General features: G+C 44.5%; 1 protein-coding gene across 1 annotated transcript in view; it reads left to right on the forward strand.

The window, feature by feature from the left end:
* Positions 1-25,347, forward strand: part of Wwox (WW domain containing oxidoreductase) — a 934,838-nt gene that overhangs the window by 2,353 nt on the left and 907,138 nt on the right. The window contains exons 2-4 of the mRNA XM_036188074.1: positions 2,551-2,615; positions 3,822-3,879; positions 6,947-7,125. Of these exons, the coding sequence (XP_036043967.1) occupies positions 2,551-2,615; positions 3,822-3,879; positions 6,947-7,125 (302 nt within the window). The remainder of the gene's footprint in view (positions 1-2,550; positions 2,616-3,821; positions 3,880-6,946; positions 7,126-25,347) is intronic.

The raw sequence follows: 25,347 nt of genomic DNA on the forward strand, positions 1-25,347 counted from the left end.
GTATAGCCCTGAAGAGCCAGGCCCCTTGGTGGGCACTGGTGATGTCCAGCTAAGTGAGCTGCAGCTGTCAACCTAAGGAGCCTCCACAAGACCGGGCAGATGATTTGTAATTAGATGGTTCCAGTGCGTTTAGTCTGTCCAGCAGGAGGTGTGTGTGAGTGGGTAAGAGGCTGCCTCAGAGAGCTGTCACTTGGCCTCTGTCTCAGAGCACAAGTAAAGGTGGATTCGTGGGGCAGGAAGTCAGGCAGGTGGAGGGGACAGTGGAAGGAGGGACCGCAGGCAGGCCTCTGTCTGTGGTGCAAGGTTGTAAAGTCTGACACTGTCAAGGAGGGAATCTGTTTGCAGAGGCCCTTCTGTGCCTTACTGAGGACCTGAGACTCTGCTGTCCGACTCTGGAGCCTACTGATGACCTGGAGCCCAGGAGCGACCTGAGCCTAAGGAAGGAGTGGCTCTGGGGGAGCGGGGGATTGTATGAGCAGGAGGCGCAGGGGTATAGGCGTGCTAGTGCTCCTGCATTTGCTGCTCCTTCCCGGACCTCTGTGTGCAGAGTCTCTGCCCTCGAGACCTCACTGGTCCATACTGTTCCAGCCACCTGTACTTATCACTGTGTTTAGTCCTTAGCATCTCAAATAGGCATCTCGTCAGTTGGTGATAAAGTAATACAGTTACTCTCTTGTTGAGAGAGGAAATGAAGCGTCACCTTCGAAAGCCTCCTTCAGTGTCCTGCTGTTTCCCTGATGGTAGAATCTTTGTCATTGGTGACAGGTGGTTCTAGCTTTTGATCCATGCCCTGTATGAGAATGATCGATTGTAGCTGTACTTTAGGTTTGGAATGAGTTTATTAAATGTGAATTGAGCCAAAGTAGAAGAATACATACCAAGTGGCCGATAGACAGAAGCCACAGATAGCAAACACTATTTGGTGGAGTACTCACAGGAGCCATCAGAAACAGACTGCAGGAACCCAACTGAGAGAGAAGTAAAGCTGCAGCTTTGAGTCAGGTGTGTACAACATAAGCAGACATCTGGGAGCCCTGTGGAGAGGTAATTTTGGTGTTCCCATCGCCCGTACATGCTCTCCGTAGACAAGCTTCCCCTTACAGACATTTTTATATTGTAGCTGAGGGAAGGCACTTTGGAATCTTCTAGCTGTGTCCAAGGACAGGATGTTTCTTTAATACCCTTAGCTGTCTGCTCTTTCCTTTCTTCCTGTCACAGACTAGGGAGCCCATCAGTCTCTTGAGGGCTTTTGGAGGACCCTTGAAAGAAACACACTAGCGCCTGGGGTAAGGGAGCCTCCTTGATACCAGAGTCTGCTCTCAGTGAGCTTGGACAGCACATGCCAGTTTACCAATAGAATGTATTACAGCTCACGATTTTATTGTAATGGTTGCTCCATTAGAGGTTTGCACAGTGTCCTCAATAGCCCCATTCTGCAGATGGCAGGAAGTGACTGCTGAGAGCTGGAGCGAGTGGACGGACTAGTGGTGCACAGGGATGGTCTTGTCAGATCTGGTGTTCGTAGATCCATGGTCATCTTGTCATAGGCAGATGACCTATGCTGCTGTCTTACTGCATTCGTAATGTCCTTTTGGGTGTGCTCAGGACCCAGTGACTAATGAGACACTGAAGTTACACCTGGGGATAGAATACACATTTAAAACTCTGTGTGTGTGTGTGTGTGTATGTGTGTGTGTGAGAGGGTGTATGCATGCCATGGTGTGTTGGTGGAGGTCAGAGGACAACATTCAGTAGCTCATTCTCTATGTCTACTCTTGGATCCAGGCAGCAGATTTGTGTCAGGATTGCATGGCAAACACTTTTACCTCTTGAGTCATTTTGCCAGCTCAGAATGTACATTTTTAAAGTCATTTCTGTAATTTTAGTACTTAGGAAGTAGAGACAGAAGAATTAAGTGTTTAATGTCATCCATGGCTATGTAGTGAGTTTAGGCCAGCCCGTGCTGCACAAAACCTTGTCTCCAAAAAACAAAAACAACAACTAGACTAAACAGCAACAAAACCAACAAAACAAAAACAAACAAACAAACAAACAAAAAACAAACAAAAAACAATCAAACAAACAAAAAGAACAAGGAAAATAAACATCTAAAACAGATTAACATTAACAATGCTGTATTTAAGCTATGTTTAATATTTAAATATGAGCATTATAAACCAGACACTGAAGTTTGTCAGTATATCCTTAAATGAAGGGAAAAGAAATAAAAAATGTCTGTCTAGAACTCTGTGATTCACAGAGCTTTCACAGAGCTTTGTAAAGTTGACTCATAGCTGGCACCCAGTCCCTCCTTGCTCTCTTCCCACCACTCTCCCCACCTGGCCTGCAAAATTCCTTCAGGATTGATTCCAGCTGCCAACCTGGGGTCTCTGACCTGATGTAACCAGGAAAATTTCGACTCTGAGTATGTCTTTCCCGGCCTGTTCTTACTACTCCAGCTCTATCTGGGAGAGTCAAATTTAGCGCAGTGATTACTGTATTACTGTATTTAGCCAGGTTAACTTACTTTTATTTGGGTCTCTGTTACAGCCACACCGAGGAAAAGACCCAGTGGGAACATCCGAAAACCGGCAAAAGAAAACGAGTTGCAGGAGGTCTGTATGGCAGAAGCCCAGAATCCTGAGTCTGAAACATTGATTAGCTGGGGAAGATGTCACAGTGGTGAGGTAGCAGTTGACCCTGTTGTCCTGGGAAGGCTGTCTGGGTGACCATCAAGGAACAAGACTCTCAGTGTGAGAGTCTACTGGGATTTGGCAGAAGAGGAGATGAGATGTTGAGATGGACAGCAGGATGCCTTATAGCCTTAAACAAAGGATTATTGAAACAGTTGAGGCCTTTGACTTGTTGCGTTTCGCTGTAGTTGCACCCTGTGGGTAATCGCTCTTGGCGTAGGCAGATGGCAGTGCTTTACAGAAACCTACAGAGAAAACCGTGACTTCTAGGTGTTTCCAAACAAGTACACAATGGAATAGAAGCCCACTGGATAAGTGAGACCATTGAATAGCTTGATCTGTTTGGGAGGCATCCAGTCTGTGGGACCAGGATCAGTCCTTAGTGGATGAGCTGGCTGTTTGAAACCTTGGGCTTACACAGGGACACATGCTCAGCCTGGAAGGAGGGGACAGGACCTGCCTGTACTGAATCCACCATGTTTAAATGAATCCCCAGGGGTGCCTTGATCCTGGTGGACATGGGAATGGAGGGGAGGGGCTGGGGGGGAAAGGTGGGGATGGGAGGGGGGAGGACAGGGGAACCCATGGCTGATGTATAAAATTTAAAACATAATAATAAAGAAAAAAATTATTTATTAAAAAGAAAAGAAATATTGAATAAAGACAAAAGGTGTTGAAGCTCCTTGGCCTCTGTGGGTTTAGGATCTAGTTGAAGACAGATGAGCTGGTACATGAAAATGATGGATGGCTCTATAACATGGTGCATGGCAGCCAAGTCAGCACTCCACTGGTCAGTGTCTGGTGTACTTGCAGACCTGGTTGTGGGCTTCGGGAATTCATGTACATGGGAGCATCTGCTGAGGCTCGCAGTAAAAGGAGGAGCTGAGTGAACATTTAAGAGTGATCAAGAGAGTAACAGGATTTTTGTTAAATCAGGAAGCAGAAATGTGGATTCCAGAAGGGATACTGGGCCTTCTGTGGCTGCCACCCTTGAATCTTGTGATCAGGGGAAGCTGTCCAGAGCATTTAGGAGATGGGATAAGAAGGATGAAACTTATTCCTGACCTTGGGGTGTGGCTTGGTGTCATTCCACTACATGTACAGCTGTCAATCTTTCTTATGTTTCAGATTTGCCATATGGATGGGAACAAGAGACTGACGAGAATGGACAAGTGTTTTTTGTTGAGTAAGTGTCTGTGTAGAAACATGGGCAGGATAGCCTTTAAGAGGAATTTTAAATTATAATTTCCTATATTGACTGTAGGAAAAATATGAAGCCATATATACCTGTTTTTTCAGCATGAGTAACCACCTTCGCTGGCTGTCTGATTTTTTTTCTTCCATTCTGCAGGTTTTCACCCTTTTCTGTACACTAAGGTTTTGGGGTTAGGCCAGATTCCCCACTTCACATTCCAGCCCGCCACATGGATTATGGTGTGGTATTCCCTGTGCACACCCTGATAGAACAGCTACAGTTTCTACTATCGTTCCCTAAGGTTAAACAAAGAAGTAACTTTTCAGAGAGTCTGATACCATGCAGTTGGGGATTTTATGTAATTTTTCTTATGTTTTCATTGTGTTTGATTGAACTACTACCTCCTTTCCTCCTTCCTTCCCTCCCTCCCTCCCTCCCTCCCTCCCTCCCTCCCTCCCTCCCTCCCTCCACTTTCCTCCCTGCCTGCCTTTCTTTCCTTCTTTTTTTTCTTTTAAGCGGTTTGTCTTTGAGGCTTCCTAAATTTTTACAAAGGGTTGATTGATGTGTCTTTGTGACTGTATTCGGACATCAGGTCCATCTACTATCATTTCTATAAATTCCTTTGAGGTCGGGTCTCTAACCTGAACATGGAACTTGCTTTTTCTTGGCTCAGGTGGCCAGTAAGCCTCAGCAATCCTGCTATATCTGCCATCTTTGGAGCTGGGCTTACAGATGTGCAAATAGGGAATTCCTGGCCTGTTCGATGGGTGCTGAGTTCCCAACTCCAGTCCTCATGACTAGGCAACAAGGGCTGTTAACTGGTGCCGTCTCTGGAATTCTGTTTTCGGATCTGCACAACCACAGTGACAGTTTGTTTTGGCCTCACCTATTACTACCCCTGTAGTAATAGTTATAGTAACAGGCTTACCTGAAGTAAAAGGTTTGTCAGCAAACCTAATGAACGCCCTCTTGGTATGTCTCCGGCACTGGGAGCAGGTAGGCCAGGGCTTGCTTTGGAGAATGAGCAGTCATTGGAGCTCCAGCTGGGAAGCCTCCCTGGCAGATGGGTGGGTGGGTGGATATCCTTTGCTGCCTATTAGATTATAAAGGATTTCCTCTCCCTTGATTTATAAAAATCTTTTCCCTTATCAAAATAGGGATATTATTCTTTTAGTTTTGTTTTCTGAATATCCTTTTCCACATTTTTCTTGGAGAACGTGGCTGTAGAAATTGTTAGCCTCCCTGAAGCCAGACTCCTCCTGTGTATGCTCCTCCTGTGCACACACATGACTGTGAACCTGTTCTCTGGGGTGCTTTCCTCTTTACTGGCTCAGAGCAGTGGTTCCAAGGGGGGGATTCTCCAATCGTTATCTTTGGCAACTCTTGGGAACTTATTAGATATACACATACTCAGACCCCCTGCTACCTGAATTTCAAGTTGGGGTGTGTTGGTAGTGGTAGCTGGCAGCCTGTGCCCTCCAGGGAATTCTGCTGCTTTGACTGGCCTACTCTAGAGAGGGTCAGCTGAACTTTCCTGTAATGGATCAGACATCGTGTTTTAGGGTATGGTTTCTGTTTTAATACAAAAGTGATGGCCATTGCTGTGTCCCGATGAAACTACAGAAGCAGGTGCTGCTCTAATGAATGAGTATGGATTTTGGAAGCAAGCTAGAACAAGGCTGCCCTGACTGGTTATTCTCTAGCCTGCTGCAGGGGTGTGCTGGTGTATGCTCAACAACCAGCTCTTCAGGGAAAAGAAGTGTAGATTGGTTTCCATGTGCAAACGCTGTTACCAGTGCCAGCTGCAGGCTACCGAGGGGGACCCAGGAGCAGAGTGGCAGCACAGCCAGCACCGCTGACGTCAGTGTTGTCAGACAGGGTCTCAGTTAGTTGCTCAGACTGGCCTTGAAATTGCAGTCCTCCTGTTAGCTGGGACTAATGCTATGGGCCTATGCCATGAAGCCCAGACACATTTTACATCATAGTCTTCTGTGTGTATCAGGAGGGTTCTGAATAGTTTTAGGTATGTTTATGACTTTTCAAGGTCTTTATTTCAGATTTCAAGAATACACATAATTTTTGTATTATATTTTATATATTTAGAATGCGTGCATGCACATCATGGCACACACATACCTGGCCATCAAGACAACTTGCAGGAGTTGATTGTTTCCTTCATCACATAGGGTTCAGGGATTGAACTCAGTTATCAGGCTGTAGCAGGTGCCTTTACTTGCTGAGATATCTTGACAGCCCAAGAATACATTTAAACTGTAAAAATGGTATTAAAAGGAGTAATTTAATAATCTATATGTGCCAGTATATTTTAGTGTTGTTTCTGTAAATTCTAGATCAATTCCAAATCAAAAGTAGAGTGCTTATTATAGGTGGCTTGGCTGTGGTCTTAAAATGAAAAGCATTGAAACTTTGCTATTTGGCTTGCTTTATAGTTATTAAGACTTCCATCAGGCTGGAGAGATGACTCAGAGGTTAAGAGTCAAATAGACTGTTCTTCCAGAGGTCCTGAGTTCAATTCCCAGCAACCACATGGTGGTGGCTCACAACCATCTGTAATGAGATCTGGCACCCTCTTCTGTATACATAATAAATAAATAAATCTTTAAAAAAAAAAAAGACTTCCATCATTTCCACTTTCTCCTTGTGTAGCAGGGTTTTTAGGCCTTTGCACAGGCCAGTGAAATTACTTGGACATGTATTGATGAGAGTGGTTGGCAGATCTTACAGCTGAATTTATATTAACATGAATTCAGTAGAAACTTACAGTCTTCTCAGGAAGCTGTTAGGAGAGCCAAGGGGCCAAGTGTATCCTAGTACCTTCAGATAGTTCTGAGAGGCTTCCAGAGCTGTGTTCTCAGGCAGAGGTACAGTCCTTCTGGAGGTTAGAAGATAGATCAAATGGGTTCTGGATCTCTCCATGTTTGACAGTAAGCCTTTTGGTGCATGAACCATAGTCTGTGCCTGAAGTATTTGAGTATCTTGTATTTGGAGCTGCTGGTCCTTGCTGTATAGAGCTCAATGTCCTCCCTGTTCTTTGCAGCCATATAAATAAAAGAACTACCTACTTGGACCCAAGATTGGCATTTACTGTGGATGATAATCCAACAAAGCCAACCACCAGACAGAGATATGACGGTAGCACCACTGCCATGGAGATCCTCCAGGGCCGGGACTTCACAGGGAAGGTGGTCCTGGTTACCGGAGCGAATTCAGGAATAGGTAAGTTACTTACTATCATCTTATTTTCCTTTTTTTTGGTGAGTGCTGCGGTGAATTCACTTAAATATAACTAATGAAACTTTGGTAGTGAATCTCCAGTTTAAAGATGGTCTCATAGCCTTTTCAGCTGCTGTTTCATTAGAATTGCAGCCTCTTTCAATCCCAGGGTTACAGTGGGAGTCTGTGTGGGGCCTGACCTTGAAGTTGCTCAAAGCTGAGAAGTCAGCAAAAGGCTGTGGCTATTTTGGTATTCAGGGGCTGGAGACAACAGGCTCTGGCTAAGAGTTTTGACCCGGTCTGTGTGGTACATGGATGTATTCCAATTACCTGGGTTATTCAAACCAAAATTGATTGGTAATGGGATACTGGACAACAGCAGATTGTGACTTTGGATCCAAGGGTACTGCAGGTTTCCACTGGTCATTGAGCCTATCATTTTCTTCTGGTAACCGTATCTTATTTCTTCATAAAACTGGAGAATTTGTCCTTGTCCTCACCTCTGCAGCAACCCTCCTAATTGATGCTCTTTAACCACAGTGGCTGTGGTGAGGTCAGTGGGCACTTGTGCCATCCTGAGGGATGGAGATTTATTTTGTTTTGGTCCATTGACATCTGACATTAGCATCTGAATTGCTTTGAGATAGGATATGCATCTTCAGATTAAATAATAGAATTGCATCCAGATGTCCTCTGGCTTGTCCTCTGTCAGGTTTCTCTCTGTCCATCTGTCTGTCTATCATAGTGCCCCCCTGTGACCTCTCTCATGACCTTTTTTCTATCCTTCCTGATTTTGAAGACCCCAGTGTCCTTTTCCAGCAAGCGTAGGAGGTGAAGTACCATCTACAGCAGATCAGCCACTGTGCGGTGTGGCAGGCTCTCAGAGCTTGAGATTGCCATTCCAGATACAGACAGGGTCTTGACCATACTTGCACTAAGGTAAAGGGACAAAGGAAATTTGTCTAAAAAATGGGAAGCGATTTCCTTAAAATCCCCTCGTAAACCTCAGCTGAGCTCAGAATACATTCAGTCCAGCCTTTCAGTCTCTGCCTTGGGTTAAAGTCTGGATAATGGTCATGCTGTCAGTGGAGCTGCAGTGCTGGTTATAATGTTCATTTCTGGGTGTGGACCCAGGGTACTATAGAGTAAGTTTTAGAGAAGGATTTGAGGGATTAAGAAAAACCCCTTTGTTTATTTAACACTCATCTCACTAGGAATTTAATGAAAAGATCTCATCATTCCTTTGGTCTTTTAGTTGCACAGTTTTTCTCTCATTTTTTTTATTTAAAACTTACTTTATTTTATGTGTATCCCTATTCTGACTGCATGTATGTATGCGCACCACTTTTGGAGTCCTGAAGAGGTCATTGGATATCCTGGATCTGGAGTTATAGATGGTTGTGAGCTGCCATGTTGGTGCTGGGACTTAATTTGGGTTCTCTGCATGAGCAGTTCTTAACCAGGGAGCCATCCTTCCAGTCCCCAGGATAGACTTTCTTTAATCAGTGAGGTGTGTGACTGGTTCCTGTCAGGTGCTTGGTCTGATGTTAGCTAGCAGACCTTTGAATCCAACTGTTGTCTTGGCAAAGATCTGCAGCACCGGGTGTTTGGCATTGCCATCTTGGACTTGGACTTGGCTGAGGACAGGATGAGACTCGTATTTGGGTGATTTCTGATATAGAGAGACAAGGACACTTCCTTCTTGTGCCCACAGTTTACTGTGTGGACACTGCAGGAGGTGTGCATGGTCTCACTCATGTGTCTAGTCACAGGGTTAGGTCAAGATGGATTGGGGGGGATTATAGGAAAGCCAGCAGTTCCCAGCCCCTGCTTTCCCTCAGGGACTGACTTTACCACTGCCTGTCACTCCTTCTCCCTTTCTGCTTCAGCAAGCATGAGCCTGTGCTAGTGCTGCAGATTTTGACTCTTCAGTTTTGGAAGAATATATTGCAAATTCCAGGTAATCAAATCTGTACAGATCCTTCTCCCTCTTCAGCAGGCATGTCGGACTTGAAGAAGCTGGAGGTTGATAGGAACCTGGCTTTTCGTCATAACATAGTTGGCTTTTGTGTCCTTCCAGGAAGTCTTGGAAAGTGTTCTTGCCCAGATAATCTGTGGCTTGTAGATCACAGGCTTCCTTCTCTTGAACAGTACAATTGCTAAGTGGGCCACCACTGCTTCATTTTTAAGTTGAGTGCAGCGTGGAGTGAGCGTCTGCTCCCAGGATCACTGGTGTCACCCTCTGTGAAAGTTTTGCCAGGGTCGTCAGCATCCTTTTCTTTGGGCCACAGCGGGTAGACTGTTGTGTGCATCAGCAGTTGGGTCTTTAGCCTGTGAAGCTGAGTGGATTGATTCTGAGCACGGTCCCCTGTGATTGGAAGGACCGTGAGTGCTGCATCAGCGCCTTTTCCATGCTCCCCTCCAGGCACTCCCTCCTCAAGGTGGAGGGAGGAATGTGGTCCCTTGACCAATTGACCGGGTTCTCCTAGGGCCCTGTCCCCTTTGATGTGAGCTCTGAGCAGACTGGTCTGTCACTGACTTTCTCACACTGGCCATAGCAATGCAGAGCTAACTTTTGAATGCCGATACTTGGTATTTCTAAGGCAACTGAAGAACTTCTCAGTTTTATGCAGGGTGAAAAGGCCAGGATGGTTTTGCAGTGTAGGATGATTCAGAGGCAATACAGAAGTACAAGGGGAGCATGAAAAAAATTAGCTTTGGAGACAATGTCTTACCCTGTGTTCTTGCCTTGAGCTTGCTATATCACTCCTGATCTTCCTGCCTTCTATGCCAGGATTATAGATGTGTCCCACCACACCCAGGTCCCAGCCCTTCTCATTACAGTTGTTAGCCAGCTTTACCTGTTGACTGGACTCAGCTGTCTAGATTGGTGTAGGTCAACTGCAGCCCCTGGGTGTAATCTGACCTACCTGATTTTATAGGTGGTTTATATTGGAACACAGCCATGCAAATTTAGGGTATCACCAGAAGTCGAGCAACTATGGCAGGGATTATGTGGCACCCAATGCCTAAAGTATTTACTGTGGGGCCTGCACTCAAAGCATTTGCTCTTCCTGCACTGGGTGGTCTAGCTGAACATAAGGCAGGGTTGCCTCCTCATTATTATCAGCCACAGTTTAGCTGAAGCTGGGATAATGGGATACCCAGCTGCAGGAAGAGTAGTCAGTACATCCTCAGTAACTGGAAGGGTTGTCTCTCCGATATCCACCCACCCACATGTGTTCTTAGTGAACTGCAAGGTTAGGATGTTGTCTTCTCAGGAACTAACGCTCTTCTCCTCTTGACCTTTGTTTAACCAGCTTTCTGAACCTGAAGACTTTTAGATTGAAAGCTGTAGCTTGTGGACCTCAGTGGAGATCAGCATCTCAGGCTCCAGGGGGAGCCATCCCTTCATCCAGAGCTGCTGCTAGCAGATCAAGAGCCCGGAGCCTGCTACTCAGTAGACGAGGGAGGAGCTCACTGCCATGTGTGCAGCTCAGCTGGGCAGGAGGGGCAGGAGGTTATGGCTCTTTGGAGTTAGCCGCTGCTGGCTCTGATTCTGTAAAAAAAGAAGGAAATGGCTTCGACACAGAGATGACCACATCTAAGTCCTGGGGATCTCAGGAAAGGGCTTGTTTCAGTCTAGGAAGTCTCCTACTTTCCTGGGGACCCATGGATTTCCCTGACTAAACCTGTGTGCCAGCCAATTTGGCTATGTGTGCACAGAGCTGTGTGGAAGCTGCTGGCCTTGAACTTGTGGGCTGACTTGCAGTCAGGCAGCACTGGTGGCTCTGAGGGCAGCCCCACGTCCCTTGTGTGGGTCAGCGGCTGCACATACTCTGTTAGAGCAGCATTTGAGCTCCCGTTGATTGTTGCTTCAAATAGATGGATGTATTGCCATTCTGTTTATGGGGGGACAGACTTTGGCCAAACGCTGTTAGAAACCTGTTATCGGGTATGAGCACATTAAACAACATTTCCAGTCTGGTGTTCAGGGTACTAATGATAGAATTCTCTTCCTCTAGTTCTCAGCCAGTAGGATTTCTGAGCCTGATCAGAATGAAAAGTTTCTTTCACCTTCTGGACCTTTATAATGTCAGGCTGCACCATGTATGGTTTCCCTCTAAAATAGCCTGGCCTGGCCTTGATTTTTGAGCCAGAGGAGCCATTAACTAAAACAAAACTAGCTTTTTCTGTAGGAATAATCATAAGCCATATGTGTGTGTGTGTGGTGTGTGTGTGTGGTGTGTGTGTGTGGTGTGTGTGTGGTGTGTGTATGCATGTATGTATGTATATGTATGTGTATGTATGTATGTGTGTGTATATATATGTATAATGTATGTGTATAATATGTATATATATAATGTATGTATGTATGTATGCATGTTTGTGTCTGTCTGTATCTATATAATATGTATGTGTGTATATATAATATGTGTGTGTATAATATGTGTGTATGTATGTGTAGGTATTTTAGGAATGATACTTTAACTTTCTACTGCTATATATATTATTGTAATCAGCACCCCAGGGCTTATTGTAGAGAATCACACATGCATACCAAATTCATGCTCTTGGAAATAAAAGACGTACACACTCAAGCTTTCAATCACCCCCCCCCCCCCCAATTTGTTCTCTTTAAAGCAAAGTAAACCAGTCAGGCTTTCTTGGTGAGAGCCTTGCAGTGTTCTTACAGTATAGTGTGCTTATGTGTTAGTTTAGAGGACCTTGCCCCTAAATCATGTGCTGATGTTCTGACATGAAGTTAGTGCCGTGCTTTTACCCTGTGAATCGTCACTGTGATGGATTCCTGCCTGGAGAAATGCTGCCTGCTCTCAGCTGTTTTCCTGCGAGACCACGAAGCGGCGTCGTTCTTTCCTGAGGAGCTGCAGGGGATCAGAGTCCAGGCTGGGCTGCCTGAACTTGTCCTTTAGCTCCTTTCTTGAGTAAAGCCCACGTCCTTGTGTTTGGGCTTCTGACCTTCCCCACTGCTTCCTTTTCAGTTGATGAGATAGGGGCTGATGGGTAACATCTTCCTTTTGGGAACTAGGTGCTCATTAAGCAGAGGGAAGCCCCAAATCATCGAAGTGACCCCTGGGGAATCAATTAAGTATATCTGTGACACCTATTCTCTTAAGCTAAAGTGAGTTGAAATTATTTCCTCCTGAGAAACTGTTGGCCGTTGTTTTTCTTTGAGATAGTCTCATTAAGTCGCCTAGACTGACCTCTAGTTCAGGCAGTTCTCCTGCCTCAGCCCTCTCCACACCAGGCTGGAAACTTGAGATTTTTGACAGTGTTGGGAAAGGTCCTTGACTGGCATTATACAACAATTAAAAATTATTACTTAATGAGTCAAACAGCTACTTGACATCTGAATATTCTTGGAAATCATAGTACTTGGGAAGCTTACTACCCAAAAAAGGCCAGTTAAAAATGCTTTAGTGCTCGCTATGGTACAGTTTGCTAACCCTGTGTAAAAAGCTCAGTAGTTCCATAGAATGCATGTATTAGTCATAGGCCCTGACATGCACCCTCTGGCCAGTTTATAATCATGGCTATGTGTTCTCATGTACCCCACTGGTCAGTGTCAGAAGGAATTTGCCCTATGAGGCCTTAGTTAATTTCATATTTTCAAGTATGTTTGGATTTCCACTTTTTTAATGTCAGCTTAATAAATGAAGTTCATGTTAGCTATGCTTCAATGACAAAGTTGGCTTAACTCTTAATTTAAAGAAAATGTTTACAAATCTGATTTCTACATTATTAAGGTGTTGTGTCACATGCAGACTTGGAAATGGTCTTACATAAAATCCAATTAAAGTGATTCTATTTTTTCTGCCTTTTATATATATGGAGTGACACAGTATGCATTGTAGCACAAGGATTGCTGTTTTCTGTAATTAACCTGAAAGCAGCCATGTTGATCTAGTTTACTCTATCTCCCACAAGAGGGCACTGTTGTCCTTCCACATAATTGAACTAATGCGTGTCTTCGGCAGTTTTCTTCTGGCTGGCTGGCTTTGCTTTCGCTTTTGTTAAATAGTGCCTTTTCCTTCCCTAACATATCTTTTAGGACATGTCCATCTCAGTGATAGAGCCCCGGCTGAAGACTGGGACCAGTGTCTTGTTTCTCTTTCTTGGCTTTGTGTTTTTGTTTTGTTTGTATAAAATGCCAAAGATGAAGAGGGCCATTTGACAGAAAGGTCCATTGTATTCTGGGAGCAGCTTGTTCCGCCAAATTACACAAGGACAGTGTTTCTTGGCATTATTGGTTTTGAGTGTGCTGGCCTATCAATTATCTGATTTCTTTTTCTAAGTGGGGATTGTAATATTTAAATATTAATGCTCATGTTTAAGGTTCATTTAGAATGCCTCAGTGACCTTATTTATTTATTTTTGCCCAGCAGCTTTATCTGGTGTGATATAATGTATTTTAATTAGATTGTTTATGAACGATGTTTTCTTCTAGTACCATTTGCATTTCGTATCTGTTTCTTAAATAAGCCAGACTGTTGTGAAGCAGGCAGCCAGTGCTCTCTGCACAGTCTGGAGGGATTTTGATACTACCATTAAAGTTTGAGTAGCTCATTTGTTGCTACTCTCCGTGTCAACAGATATGTGGCCCAGAAGAAAGGAACTTTGGCTTGGCTTTATAGACTGTTTGTTTTCAGATTGTAAATGGAGACAGGATGAATATACTCTGTTATATACTGTTGTGTGTATTGTGTTCCTTCTCAGCGACTTTTCCCTCTCTTGAAAATGGACAGGCCTGAAAACGCGGTGGGTATGCACTTGTACCAGAGCAGAGCTGTTTCATCTGAGTGGAGATGGTCAGTTCACTCATGCACAGATGTGTTCACTATTAAAGAAATAAATTGTTAAAACTAGATGACTGTTGGGAATTATTACAGATTTGATAATAAAGGCGCCGCTGACAGATGTGAACCCTGCCTGTCACTATGTGGTGTAAGGCAGCCCTGTCCTGTGCCTTTTCCAGCCATGTACACTGTCCCCATATGAGTTCTCATCCTTTTCTAAAATTGCATTTGGGGCACAAGTGCCTCTTGCAAGGATCTCTTAATGTAAGGCACCCACAGGTTTATCCAGAAATACAGTCCAGTGGTTGGAGGTCCCCCTGCCCAAATCATTTCCCTTGATTTAATAAATGAAGCCCCCATAGTGATTTGCCAAACTGAACCCCGGAATACAGAGCAAGTGCTGAGCTGGGTGGTGTGGGCTGCACTGGTGTTTCAAATCTCTTGGTTATTGTTCATTAGGTTGTTTTCCTTTCTTTCTGTTTGGATACTTTTATACACTGTACAGACAGCTGTTCTTGGAGTCAGATTAAAGTTTCCTTCCAGAGTCTAAGGAGATCTAGACTGGTGTGTGTAAGTGATTGTGTGTGTGTGTGTGTGTGTGTGTGTGTGTGTGTGTGTGTGTGTGTATGTGTGTGGTGGGATGGAGACTGGAGACCTAGATGGGACATCACTTTCACTGTGTGAGGCTGATTAGCAAGGTGAGTGGAGTAAGACTTTCTGTTTGAACAGATCTTATAGAAACAAAATTAGGTAGAGCTTGTGTGTAAAGAAACCATGATTCTCATTCTTACCTTTAAACTGTACTTAAGGGTTTCAGATTAGTGTTTATGCATTACTATAATATTATCCAAATCAACTCTTTAGATATAAGGACTCTCTGCTTGTCTTTTAAGATTCTTATCTCAGTGCTTGCAGCTGTATCAGAATGGTGCCAGAGTAAGAGAACAGAGAGGTGAGGTCCTTGGACGGGTACAGAATACCTCTGGGTTTCTCCCTGGTGCTCTGTGCACTGTATCTGTCACCTTTCTTGCCTGAGAAGTAACTGTACATACCCTGCCAAGCTCATTCATTCTGAACCAGGTCTGGGATCAGCGATCTGAGGGCTGAGGGTGCACCTGTAGGGTGGATTATGGCAGATGCAATTTCTAAACCCCAGGTGGTTCATGGGTGAGGGTATGAGTGCTTGCTTGAGATTCTTCCTGGTGGGCTAGTGTGAGCCACATGTGGGCAGTGAGTTCTGGGGGATAGGGGCTAGCTTTCATCAAGCCAGGTGTCCGATAGAATCGCTTTCTGTGTCTTCTCTTTTAAGTGATTTAAAAATTACTTCTATTGTTACAAGTGTTCCCTGTGGGAAATTTAGAAAATAGAGATAAACAAAGCAAAACGAAAAGTGTCATCAACTCCTTAGTTGGAAGCATACTGTTAGTATTCAGCATCAGTGATCCTAGGCACTGGCTCTTCTCTTCTTTGTGATTTTTCTACTGAGCTGTAGATACCGTCTTTCCTTGCCATTAAATATTCCACCTCTTAAATGGTTGCATACTATTCCATTATATGGCTCCAACTATTTCCCCAGTGTGGCACATTTGGGTAGATTCCAGCTTTTTAATGGCCATGGGATGGAGGCAGACATTTTGTAATTAAATGTTTGTACCCATCTGTGACATTCTACAGCCTTATTTTGTGAAAGGAGAATTGCTGAATTGACAGATTTCCTCACTAACTTAATATCTTGATTTGTAACATTGTACGCCTAAACTCTTGTACCAATCTAAATGCCAGTTGTTGCCCTGTGTCCCTGCCAACCTTGGGAAGGAACATTTAAAAAAAAATCAATTAAATCCTCATGCCTCTGATTATACCTAAGATAGAGCAGTTCTTCACGTCTGGCCATTTGTACTTATTCTTTTATGAATTGCCTTTTCATTTTGTATGCATGGCTATCAGATACATATTGATTGCTGATTGATTGCTCGTTCCATGCAGTATAATTTAATTTTCAAAATGTCTCTTTCTCTTGGAAGTTAATTTATCTCCAAGTGTCCGTTACTTTAAGTACATATTCAATCCTGTGGTCATAGAGAAGCCGGCCTTACTTCCCGGCTTGCTTCCATGAAGTCCTCTAGGCAACATGCCTTGCCTGCCACACGAGCTACCACTCATACCCTGGGCACCGAGTGGAAGAGGAGGACCCTAAAAACTCAAGTTCACCGTTGGCAGGCTCACAGTGGGGCTTGAGAGGCCAGTAAACAGTAGTCAGGAGTGGGTGCTTTGGGGCTTTACAGTTTTCCCTCAGATCTGTTAAAGTTAATAACACCCTGCTGGAGCTTTCCTGTGCATTTGCTCATGTGATGAGCCTGGCTCCCGTGTAGTGAAATTGTACCAATGCTGAAAATAGCTCTGCTGACAGGCAGGGCGGGCTTGATTGGTGGCGGGTTTCAGCCTGGAGAGGGGCAGACGAGGAGTTCTGACTCTGGAAGCAGGCATGACCTAGTTTTCAAACTGCTCATCGCTTCCTACCTGAGTAACTCAGGCCAGGTGACTTCTTCCGACTTGTGAGCCACATGGATAGTTCCATCTTCGTGTGTAGTGGTTCAGAATGGAGATCTGGACTCCCTGCAGACACTTAGCCTATAGCCATTTCTTCAGTGGATGCTGGATGCTGGAGTGAGTCCTCACATTAATTTGGTGTTTCCAAACTTTCTACTTTTGAGGTCTTCCCAAGGTTGCTACAGTAGCTATGCATTGGTCCTAGCTAGGATCATCTTTCTGAACAACTGTGGTAGGCATGATGGTAAGCACCCTTACCTTCTGAGCCATCTCAGTGACCCCACATTTTCCCTTTAAGACAGGGAGTCCAGTCAGAATCACAGGCATGTACTACCACGCCTGACTCTGTCACTGCTTTGTGTGGATCAAATAAGGGGTGGAGGTGTGATGCTGAAGAGTCCTTTAGGATAAGGGTGCTTACGGCTGTAGAAAACAAATAAAAACCCCACAGCTGTAGGAAAGAGCCCTGAAGGTTGGAAGAGGAAGAGAGTAATTTAATTCCTTAGTAGATGGAATATTCTAGGAGCTCTTGCTATTTTTCATTAAGGTGTTCTGGTAGGTTGGTTCAGGCGTCAGCCACAGTGTTCAGGGAGGGAGCCAGATACTGAGGAACTGGACTGTGTGCTGTGCAGCAGGCTTAGGGGCCATGTTTAGAAAGTCTTAACCAGGTGTTGTCTCATATAGAGTTGACAGGGTACAGTGATATCCAGAGGAGCAGAAGCTGAAACATGATGGATTCCTCATGGAGGCAGGAAGTCCATGGGGGAGTTGTGTTGAGATTTCCTAGGTGGAAATACTGCCAGTCCTTGGGCTGCATGGTTTCTTGCTGGTGGCCTTTAGTTTCTAAGCATTCCGTCTGTCTATAACATGGAGCCAGTTCAGAGGGAGATGTGGAATTCTTATGTGACCTGGGTGCTTTCTTCTAATAGGACATAAACGCAATTGCAGGTCCCATCTCGATTCTGGAAGCTTTTCCTGGTTTGTCATAGAAACCAAAGAATGAAAATAATCTCTCTCAAAAGGAGGGACCCCAAGGAGCTGAGGACATGGCTTTGTGGTTAAATGCTTGTTTTACAAACATGAGGACCATAGTTCAAATCCCCAGAACTGATAGTAAATGCCAGTGGAATTGGCAGCCCACCAGCTGTTTAAGCCTAAGAAGGTGAGACTAGGCATATCAGTGAGCTCCAAGTTTGACTGAGAGGCCCCGCCTCAATGAGTAAGGCAGAGGACTGATGGAAGGTGTTTCCTGACAGCAACCTTGGGCCTCCACACATACATGTATGCACATTCACACGTGCCCACATGTATGCAGGCATACATACATACATACACACACATATCACACGCACACACACACACACACACACACAAAACCGGAAAATAATGAAAACAACAAAAGGAGGGACCTCACTGTTAGCCACCCGTGTCTGGAGGATGAACTACCTGTACTTTTTGTGTTGCCTAGGGTCTTGTCTTCCAGCTGCATTGTGCTCTCCTGTGTGGCCGTGCTGTAGAGTAAGGCAGCTGTACTCTCTCAGTTCGGCAGCTGGGTTTAAGAAGCTCGTCTCAGCCGAGAGATCATCAGTGCATTAAAACAAAACAAAACAAAACAAAACAAACCCCATGCCATTACAGTTTTATCTATTAGTGAAGAAGTTTCCATTCCGAGTTCATGTACAGTTAGCAGATTGAGTAGCTGACACACTGGAGAGTGCAGTAACAAATCCATTCCAGGAGACATCTCAGCCGGGAGCCAAGGCAGAGTTTTGGCAAGAGACACCATCTTTTCCGCCTGCACAGCTGATTGTCTGCGTGTGTGTGTGTGTGTGTGTGTGTGTGTGTGTGCCTGCCTGCCTGCGTGCGGCTCCTTTTTCACTAAGTGTAATTGCTGCCTGGCCAGTATCCCCTGGGTCTGGTCCTCCCTCTGTATTTTTCTCTTGATCAGGGATGGAGCCAGTTGTGTTTATGCATCATCTCCAGGGCCTCTGAAACTGACTGACTGGACTGTACACATAGACACAGTGTCTGTCATACGGTCCTTCCCTGTTTATTTAGTATTCATTTCCTGTCACTGTTGGGAAAGATCATCCTGTATCTACTGGCTTAAAACAATCTAAGTTTCTCTACCACAGCTCTAGAGGTCAGAAGTTATATCTGTCTCACTGGGCTGAAGTCAAGGTATTAGCAGGGCTGGTCCCTCTGAGGCTCTGGGGTGGGAGGTACCCATTTCCTTTCCTTTCCCAAAGCCCCTAGCAACTGCCGGTGTCCTTATGGTTCACAGTCCTGTCCCCCACCTTCTAACCATCCAGCACATCACCCCAATTTACCTGTGCTCTAGCTTTTCAGTACCTCCCTCTATGAACTGTTGTGATTATGTTCAGTACTGCTTCCCTCCCCTATAATCTACGATCACCCATAAAGATCATTCATGTAGCCCCATTGTCAAAATCCCCTTTGCTGTGTCAGGGGACATTCTCCAAGATCAGGATGTCAACATTGTCCAGGGAGAGACATTACTGTACCTAGGACAGAAACTAATGCCTTTTCCCAGAAACTCAGCATCGGATTATCAGCTATGTCTCTTGTCACTGTGACAAATCCTGACAGAAAAAATTTAAGGCTCAGGGTTCCAGAGGGTACCGTTCACCATGGCAGGGAAGGCATGGTGGCTGGAGAGCTTGTTATGGGCCTTGTTCAGATCTTGACGGATCAGGATACTGACCTCATGCTACAAGAACAATTGGGCTATAGTCCTCAAGGCCTGCCCCTCAGGGCAGACCTATCTCTGCCAGCAAGGTCCCATGGCCAAAGGGCTCCATAACCTCTTAAAACAGAGCTGCCAGCTGGGGGCCAGGTGTTGAGTCACCAGTCTGTGCGGGACATTTCACATTCAGACTGTGTCAACTTTAAGAACGTCTGTCTGTCCCTCTCCACTTCTTTCCTCAGTGGATCTCTGGCCTGGGGAATTGTACCTAGAAAAGTTCTGTCTGAGTTTTAGGAGCAGTTCTCTGGCATCCCAGATCAACCAATTTCAGTTTCTCTGGAGTAGGAGGGTCCTCACAGATCTGAAACTTGTGCTGTATTGTTTTGTTGAGTCCCTTGGAATCTAGTGTTTGATGGAGGTTATTATATTTATGTGACAATGTGTGTGTGTACATGTGCACATTGTATGTGTGGAGTGTGGATGGGTGTGTACAGGTGTGTGGAGTATATGTACATGTGTATGCATGTGTGTGATGTGTGCGTTTGCACATGTGTGTAGTGTGGACACATGGGTAGTATGTATGTGTGTGTGTGTGTGTGTGTGTGTGTGTGTGTGTGTGTGTGTGTGCATTGAGGTATTTGGCTAAGAGCAGAGCTCCCAGTTGGCATTTGGGACATGTAAAAACTAATGACCAATTTTAATTCTACTCTATTTCTTTCTCTCCCTTCCTTCCTTCCTCCCTCCCTCCCTCCCTTCCTCCCTCCTTCCCTTCCTCCCTTCCTTCCTTTTTTTCTTTCTTTCTTTTCTTACCAACATGTTAAAATCAAGATATTTTACTTAAAAGGAATCTAAAGTTCTGAGGAGCTTTAGAAATCAGATTTAGTGTTTTAGACCAAATGCTCACAGTGTCTTCTAAATTTGTGTGTGAAAATCCTAGCCATGAGTGACCCTGAATAGAGGTGGTACCTCTGGGATGTGGTTAAATCCAGAGGTGGAATGTGAATAGGATTAGTGCCCTTCCAGGTCTGGGCTGAGAGGTAGCTAGCTTTCTTTGTGCCCACCAAGGATAGAGTGTGGTATGAGAAGGCAGCTCTGTGAGCCATGACCAGGGCTCCCTCCAAAAGCCTTGTAAGTTAGCACCCTGACCTTGGTCTTCTCAGATCAGTGAGCTATGTAAGGAAACTATTTGCTCTTCAAGGCACCCAGTCTGTAGCATTTGTTCCCACAACCTTAGCTGACTAAACCCTCCGGTGACTAAATCCTTCAGTGCTTACTGAACACTGTGACCCCCTGCATCCTCCCCTCACCCCCCCTCTTGCCTGTGGTCATGTGACCTGCCTACTTGTGAGGTGAGTGGATAGTTGATCCATAACCTCGAGTCCTTTTTTACTCACTCTTTTATGCATTTAGTGCACATTTATCAACTACTGGGTACTAGTTGCTTAGTCTTCAACTACTGGGTAGTAGTTGCTTAGTCGTCAGTGTAGAACCAGCCTTAGCCTCTACATTTAGGGAGAGGCAAACAAGTCAGAATGTGAGTAACTGGATCCTTGTGCTTCTCCAGAAGCATTTAAATTGATTTGCTTGATAGTGTTTATGTGTCATTTTCCTGAGTATGTATGTATATGTAGCCTCCGGGTCATTTCTGACTTCTTGCATTTTTTTGTTTGCATTTAAAGACACAGACACAGAGGTCTCTTCACTGTTTATACTTGAGACAACTACAAGGACATCACTAAACAGATTCTTTTCATTGAAGAGCACATTTGCCAACAGCTACTGCTCTTTTTTCTTTTGTTTTTGTTTTTGTTGTTGTTGTTGTTTTTTTTTTGTTTTTCGAGACAGGGTTTCTCTGTGTAGCTTTGCGCCTTTCCTGGATCTCACTTGGTAGACCAGGCTGGCCTCGAACTCACAAAGATCTGCCTGCCTCTGCCTCCCGAGTGCTGGGATTAAAGGCATGCGCCACCACCACCCGGCCAGCTGCTGCTCTTTAAATCATAGAGTTAGTGTCTGAGTTTTCTTAAGCTTTGACCCACATGTATGTCTTCCAAGTGGCTACAAAGGAGTACAAAATCTTTGATAGGTGCAGGGGGCGGGGTGAATGCAGAGTCACCCTAAACTTGAACAATGTGTGATCTGTGATCCAGTGTAATTGCTTATTCTGTAATTTCTGCTCATCTGGGTTCCATTGCTTGCTTTGTGTTAATAATCATGCAGGCATATTACTTTTTTTTTTTAAAGGTCACTTGCAGCTCGCAGTTCCTGCTTCTAACCTGAGCAGTAAATCTCCACCTAGTGTGTGTTGAGAACGAGGAGTAGCTGATTTGAGTGGCTGGATTGCTTGCTTGATTTTGCCACCAGATGTTCTTTCCTGATTTTTCCCAGTTTTATTTTGTGAGCTCCCAGGCTCTGTGGTAGGACGTTACCGTAGTTCTAGACTCTTTGGACCTGATGGTGGAGCTGAGCTGTGCTAGCTGGCTGTGAATCTGACAGTCTGCTCGGGGAGGTTTTATAATTGCCATAATTCTTTGTGTGGCTCCGTTTGTAGTTCTTCCATTGCTGCAGTTACTGCAGAGCAGTCTTCGAAGCAGGAGGGAGAGGCGAGTAGCTGCAACCTATGCTTGTGCATTCTGTAAGGGCTTCGGGGCTAGCGGTCACGGTTCTGGATAATATTTGGGTCCACACATTCCAAGCAAACTTTATGGCCTATTATATAAAATGGAAGAGTAAACTAGATCAGGATGGCACACTCAATCTTCAGGGAGTGACCTGTGGACTTCATATTTTAGTTGTCATAAAGGTGGTCTTGTGTGGAGTGAAGAATTTCAAAGGGTTTAACTTTTCAAAAGATACTCCTAAAAAACTCTGTGTTCTTTTTAAACTGTCCAGAGGGAAGTACTTGGGAGTGAAATGATTTCCAATACTCTCCCACTGAGCAAATGCAGATGGATTTAAATGCAGACAGATCCCACTACTGGAGACCCCTGGTTGCATGGCACATAGAAGATTTGTCATAGAGAAGCCCAGCTCACAAGAGCAGGGGATACATTTGCAGAGCTGAGCTTGAGTTTGCAAGGGAACAAAACAGTACAGAATTGGCACAGTAGAAGCAAGGCTTTCCAAATTTATAGTCAATAGGCTGTAAATTCTTCCATCTTCGCAGGCTCTTGTTCAGATTTTAGAGCACCATATGTGTTTTCTTAAATGCTCCTTAATGGTTCCCCTTGGGATTTGCGGCATGGGGCCCCTCTTCCCTCACCCCTCCATGTTGGTGATCATGCGGACACACATGACTGTTCTCAGGTTGATTGGGGGGAATTTACTTGTGACCAATACAGAACTGCAAGCGTTAAATGTGATTTGTAGCATTTGTTTGAATTGGAGCATGGGCTGTCAGCATCCACGTGCTAGGGGTGACAGCTGCTATTGTGAATGCTATCAGAAGTCTGTACTTAGGAATGAAAGTCCATCACTAATGCTGGGTATTTCTGCAAACACAGTATAGACTCAGGGAAAGTTCCTTGCCGGTACCTAGTGCTTAGTAACCCCTGCCACTTTCCTTGCATTGTTAGTCCCTGGGAAGCATTGGACTCCTCTTTAGATTGCTCAGCTGCCTTTGTCAGGGTGAGGATCAGTGCCTTTTCCTAGCTCACGATGTTCAGAGTACAGCCCCAGCTGGTCTCTTCATCCTATTCGGTTGTGTCTACTACTCTTATTTTGGCATGTCAGTGTCTGTCATTATGGTATTTGAGCTCATGGAGGATTTTGGCAGTTGCTGAGTGCTTGAGAACATAAATCGCTCTACTGTTGTTCTTTTGCAGAGTTAAACATTCACATTATTTGACTCAGGTCATGATAATTTAGGTGCTGCTATGAATGAATTACAGAGAATATTTTCCCTGCTGAGTTAAGCTGACAGCTTTTTGTGTTAGAAAGCTTGGTCATATTTTTGTCTGTGTTTGATATGAAAAGAGCCAGAGGAGTCTGAGGATAGTAATAGTGTCGTCACAGAGCAGTTCTGCCATGGAGAAGTGTCAGAAGAGGAAGTCCAGAGGGAGCAAGATTAAACTGAAGCAAGGACGCGGGGGCTTTTTTTTTCCTTTGGTGACTTATGATGTTGCTGACATAGGCGACTGGGACAGGACAGGAGATGCACAGACAGAAGCAGTGGTGTCGCCTGCGAGCCAGACAATCTAAATGTGCTCTGTCCCCTGTAGACTAAGGCAAGGACTTGCTGGAATGGAGGGCACACATGCTCCCCTTGGCATCCTTTCTTTGAATTCAGGAAAGCTAGCAGTACAACTCATGAATGGTAATGTACTACTGAGAGGAGTGGCCAGAGCCCTGCCCATCATGGAATATGAGCCCCACATCCTTTTTGTGTTCTGCTTTGAATGTGACCCTGCCATCTCCACTATTTGCCATGGATGGGACAGTTCCTTCCTGGGAAGTGTGTGCTTGAGTTCTCGGAGATGTCTGTATTAGAGATCTTTTTAAGAGCAGATAGAATTTAAGTTTTCATTTCTCCACTCACTCAAGTTTATTATCTGAGTAAATTAAATTTCATTAGGTGTATTCAGCTATCAGAGGCCAGCTTTGTGGAACATTTTAACATAGGATCTCTTTGTTCTGTGTACTTAGATTTCTTTCTTCTATCCATGACTTTTATCTAAATCAGTTTTCCTCCACTATCTATATGAAATTGTCACAAATTGTTCTAATAGTGAAAGTGGTGATGGCTTTACGTGCTACACTGAAAGCCATTGAATATGTCAGTGGGCAAACTGTGTGTTGTGTGAATTATTTATCACTAAAGATTTTATTAAGAAAACCTGCAACATTTCACTACAGTTGACCCAACAAAAGATAAATAAAAATGATGTCTGTAGATATGTCTGTCAGATTATATTTCTCCTTGATGTAACTTTTTGAGTGAACCTGTAACATGGGTAGATTTAAGCAGCTGTAGATCTCTAGAATAGAAGATCCAGCATCGTGACTAGAGTGCATTCAGCAAGCGATGTGGATGGCTGGCGTGTGTGTGTGTGTGTGTGTGTGTGTGTGTGTGTGTGTGTGTGTAGTGTGTATAGTGTGTTGAATGATGAGTAGGTGTGATAGCCACATATAAAATTACATTAAATTCCAAAAGGTGCTTTTATGAGTTGTACTGGCAATGGCATCCGACTTTCATAGGGCTTTGCCGTGTCCATTGTGATGAATCTATTTATTACTCCTGTAATGAGCCACATGCACGGTTGGTTAGCCGAGTTATTGAACTTTATCAACCTTGGCTGAAATTCACAATGCGTGCCAAACTTGTTGTAACATGTAAGAAATTACATCTGGAGTAAAAGGTTCAATAACAGCGACTCTGATAATGGAATCTTTCACAGAGCGTGGGGTTTCCTGATAAGCCCCTGATTCTTAAAAATTACAGTGTTAAAGCAAAACAAGAAATCACACACACTTGGAGAAACATTTTCACTTGTGGTGTAGATTCTAACTTATGGCAGGTGTATTCCAGTCTCAGGACACATGGGGTAAGTTATCCCGTCCAGCCATCATCACATGGCTTGTGAACCCACTTGGGTACTGGGGACACGACCCGGTAATGGTGTCACATTAGTGCATTACGAGTTCTGGCCACACATGTGACACAAAGCTTTTCAGTCCCACTAGGAAGTCTCAGCACAGGTAGGTGTGTGAACTCATGAGGAGGTGTTAGGGTTTGAGGGACCTGGCATATAACATACTTTTTTCCTTCCTGAGTTATGAGCAAAGGGAGAAATAAGACCAGTGATAGATCAAATTGAGGAATAAAACATCTTTGGAATCACCATTGCAGTTGACTTATATCTATAGGCTGTTAGGCCCTATTGCCAAACCCCAGTAGTAGAGAGAGTGGCAGGTCAACACTGACCAGTACTAGTGCCTTCTGGTCAGCAGAGCCAATCTCTGTTGCATGTGTAGACATAGGGGTAGAGCTAAGTGCATGCTTTTGGTGAAAAGAAAGGTAAGGATGTGCACGCCTAATTTCCCCAGGATTGTAACTCACTGAAGTAGCATTGTCTCCTATGGGTAAGAATGCTTGAGGCACACAGAGGGGTCAGGATGCAAATGGAGAAGCTTCCACCCAGGAAAGCACATCTG

This window comes from Onychomys torridus, chromosome 5 (assembly GCF_903995425.1).
Source record: "Onychomys torridus chromosome 5, mOncTor1.1, whole genome shotgun sequence".
NCBI lineage: Eukaryota > Metazoa > Chordata > Mammalia > Rodentia > Cricetidae > Onychomys > Onychomys torridus.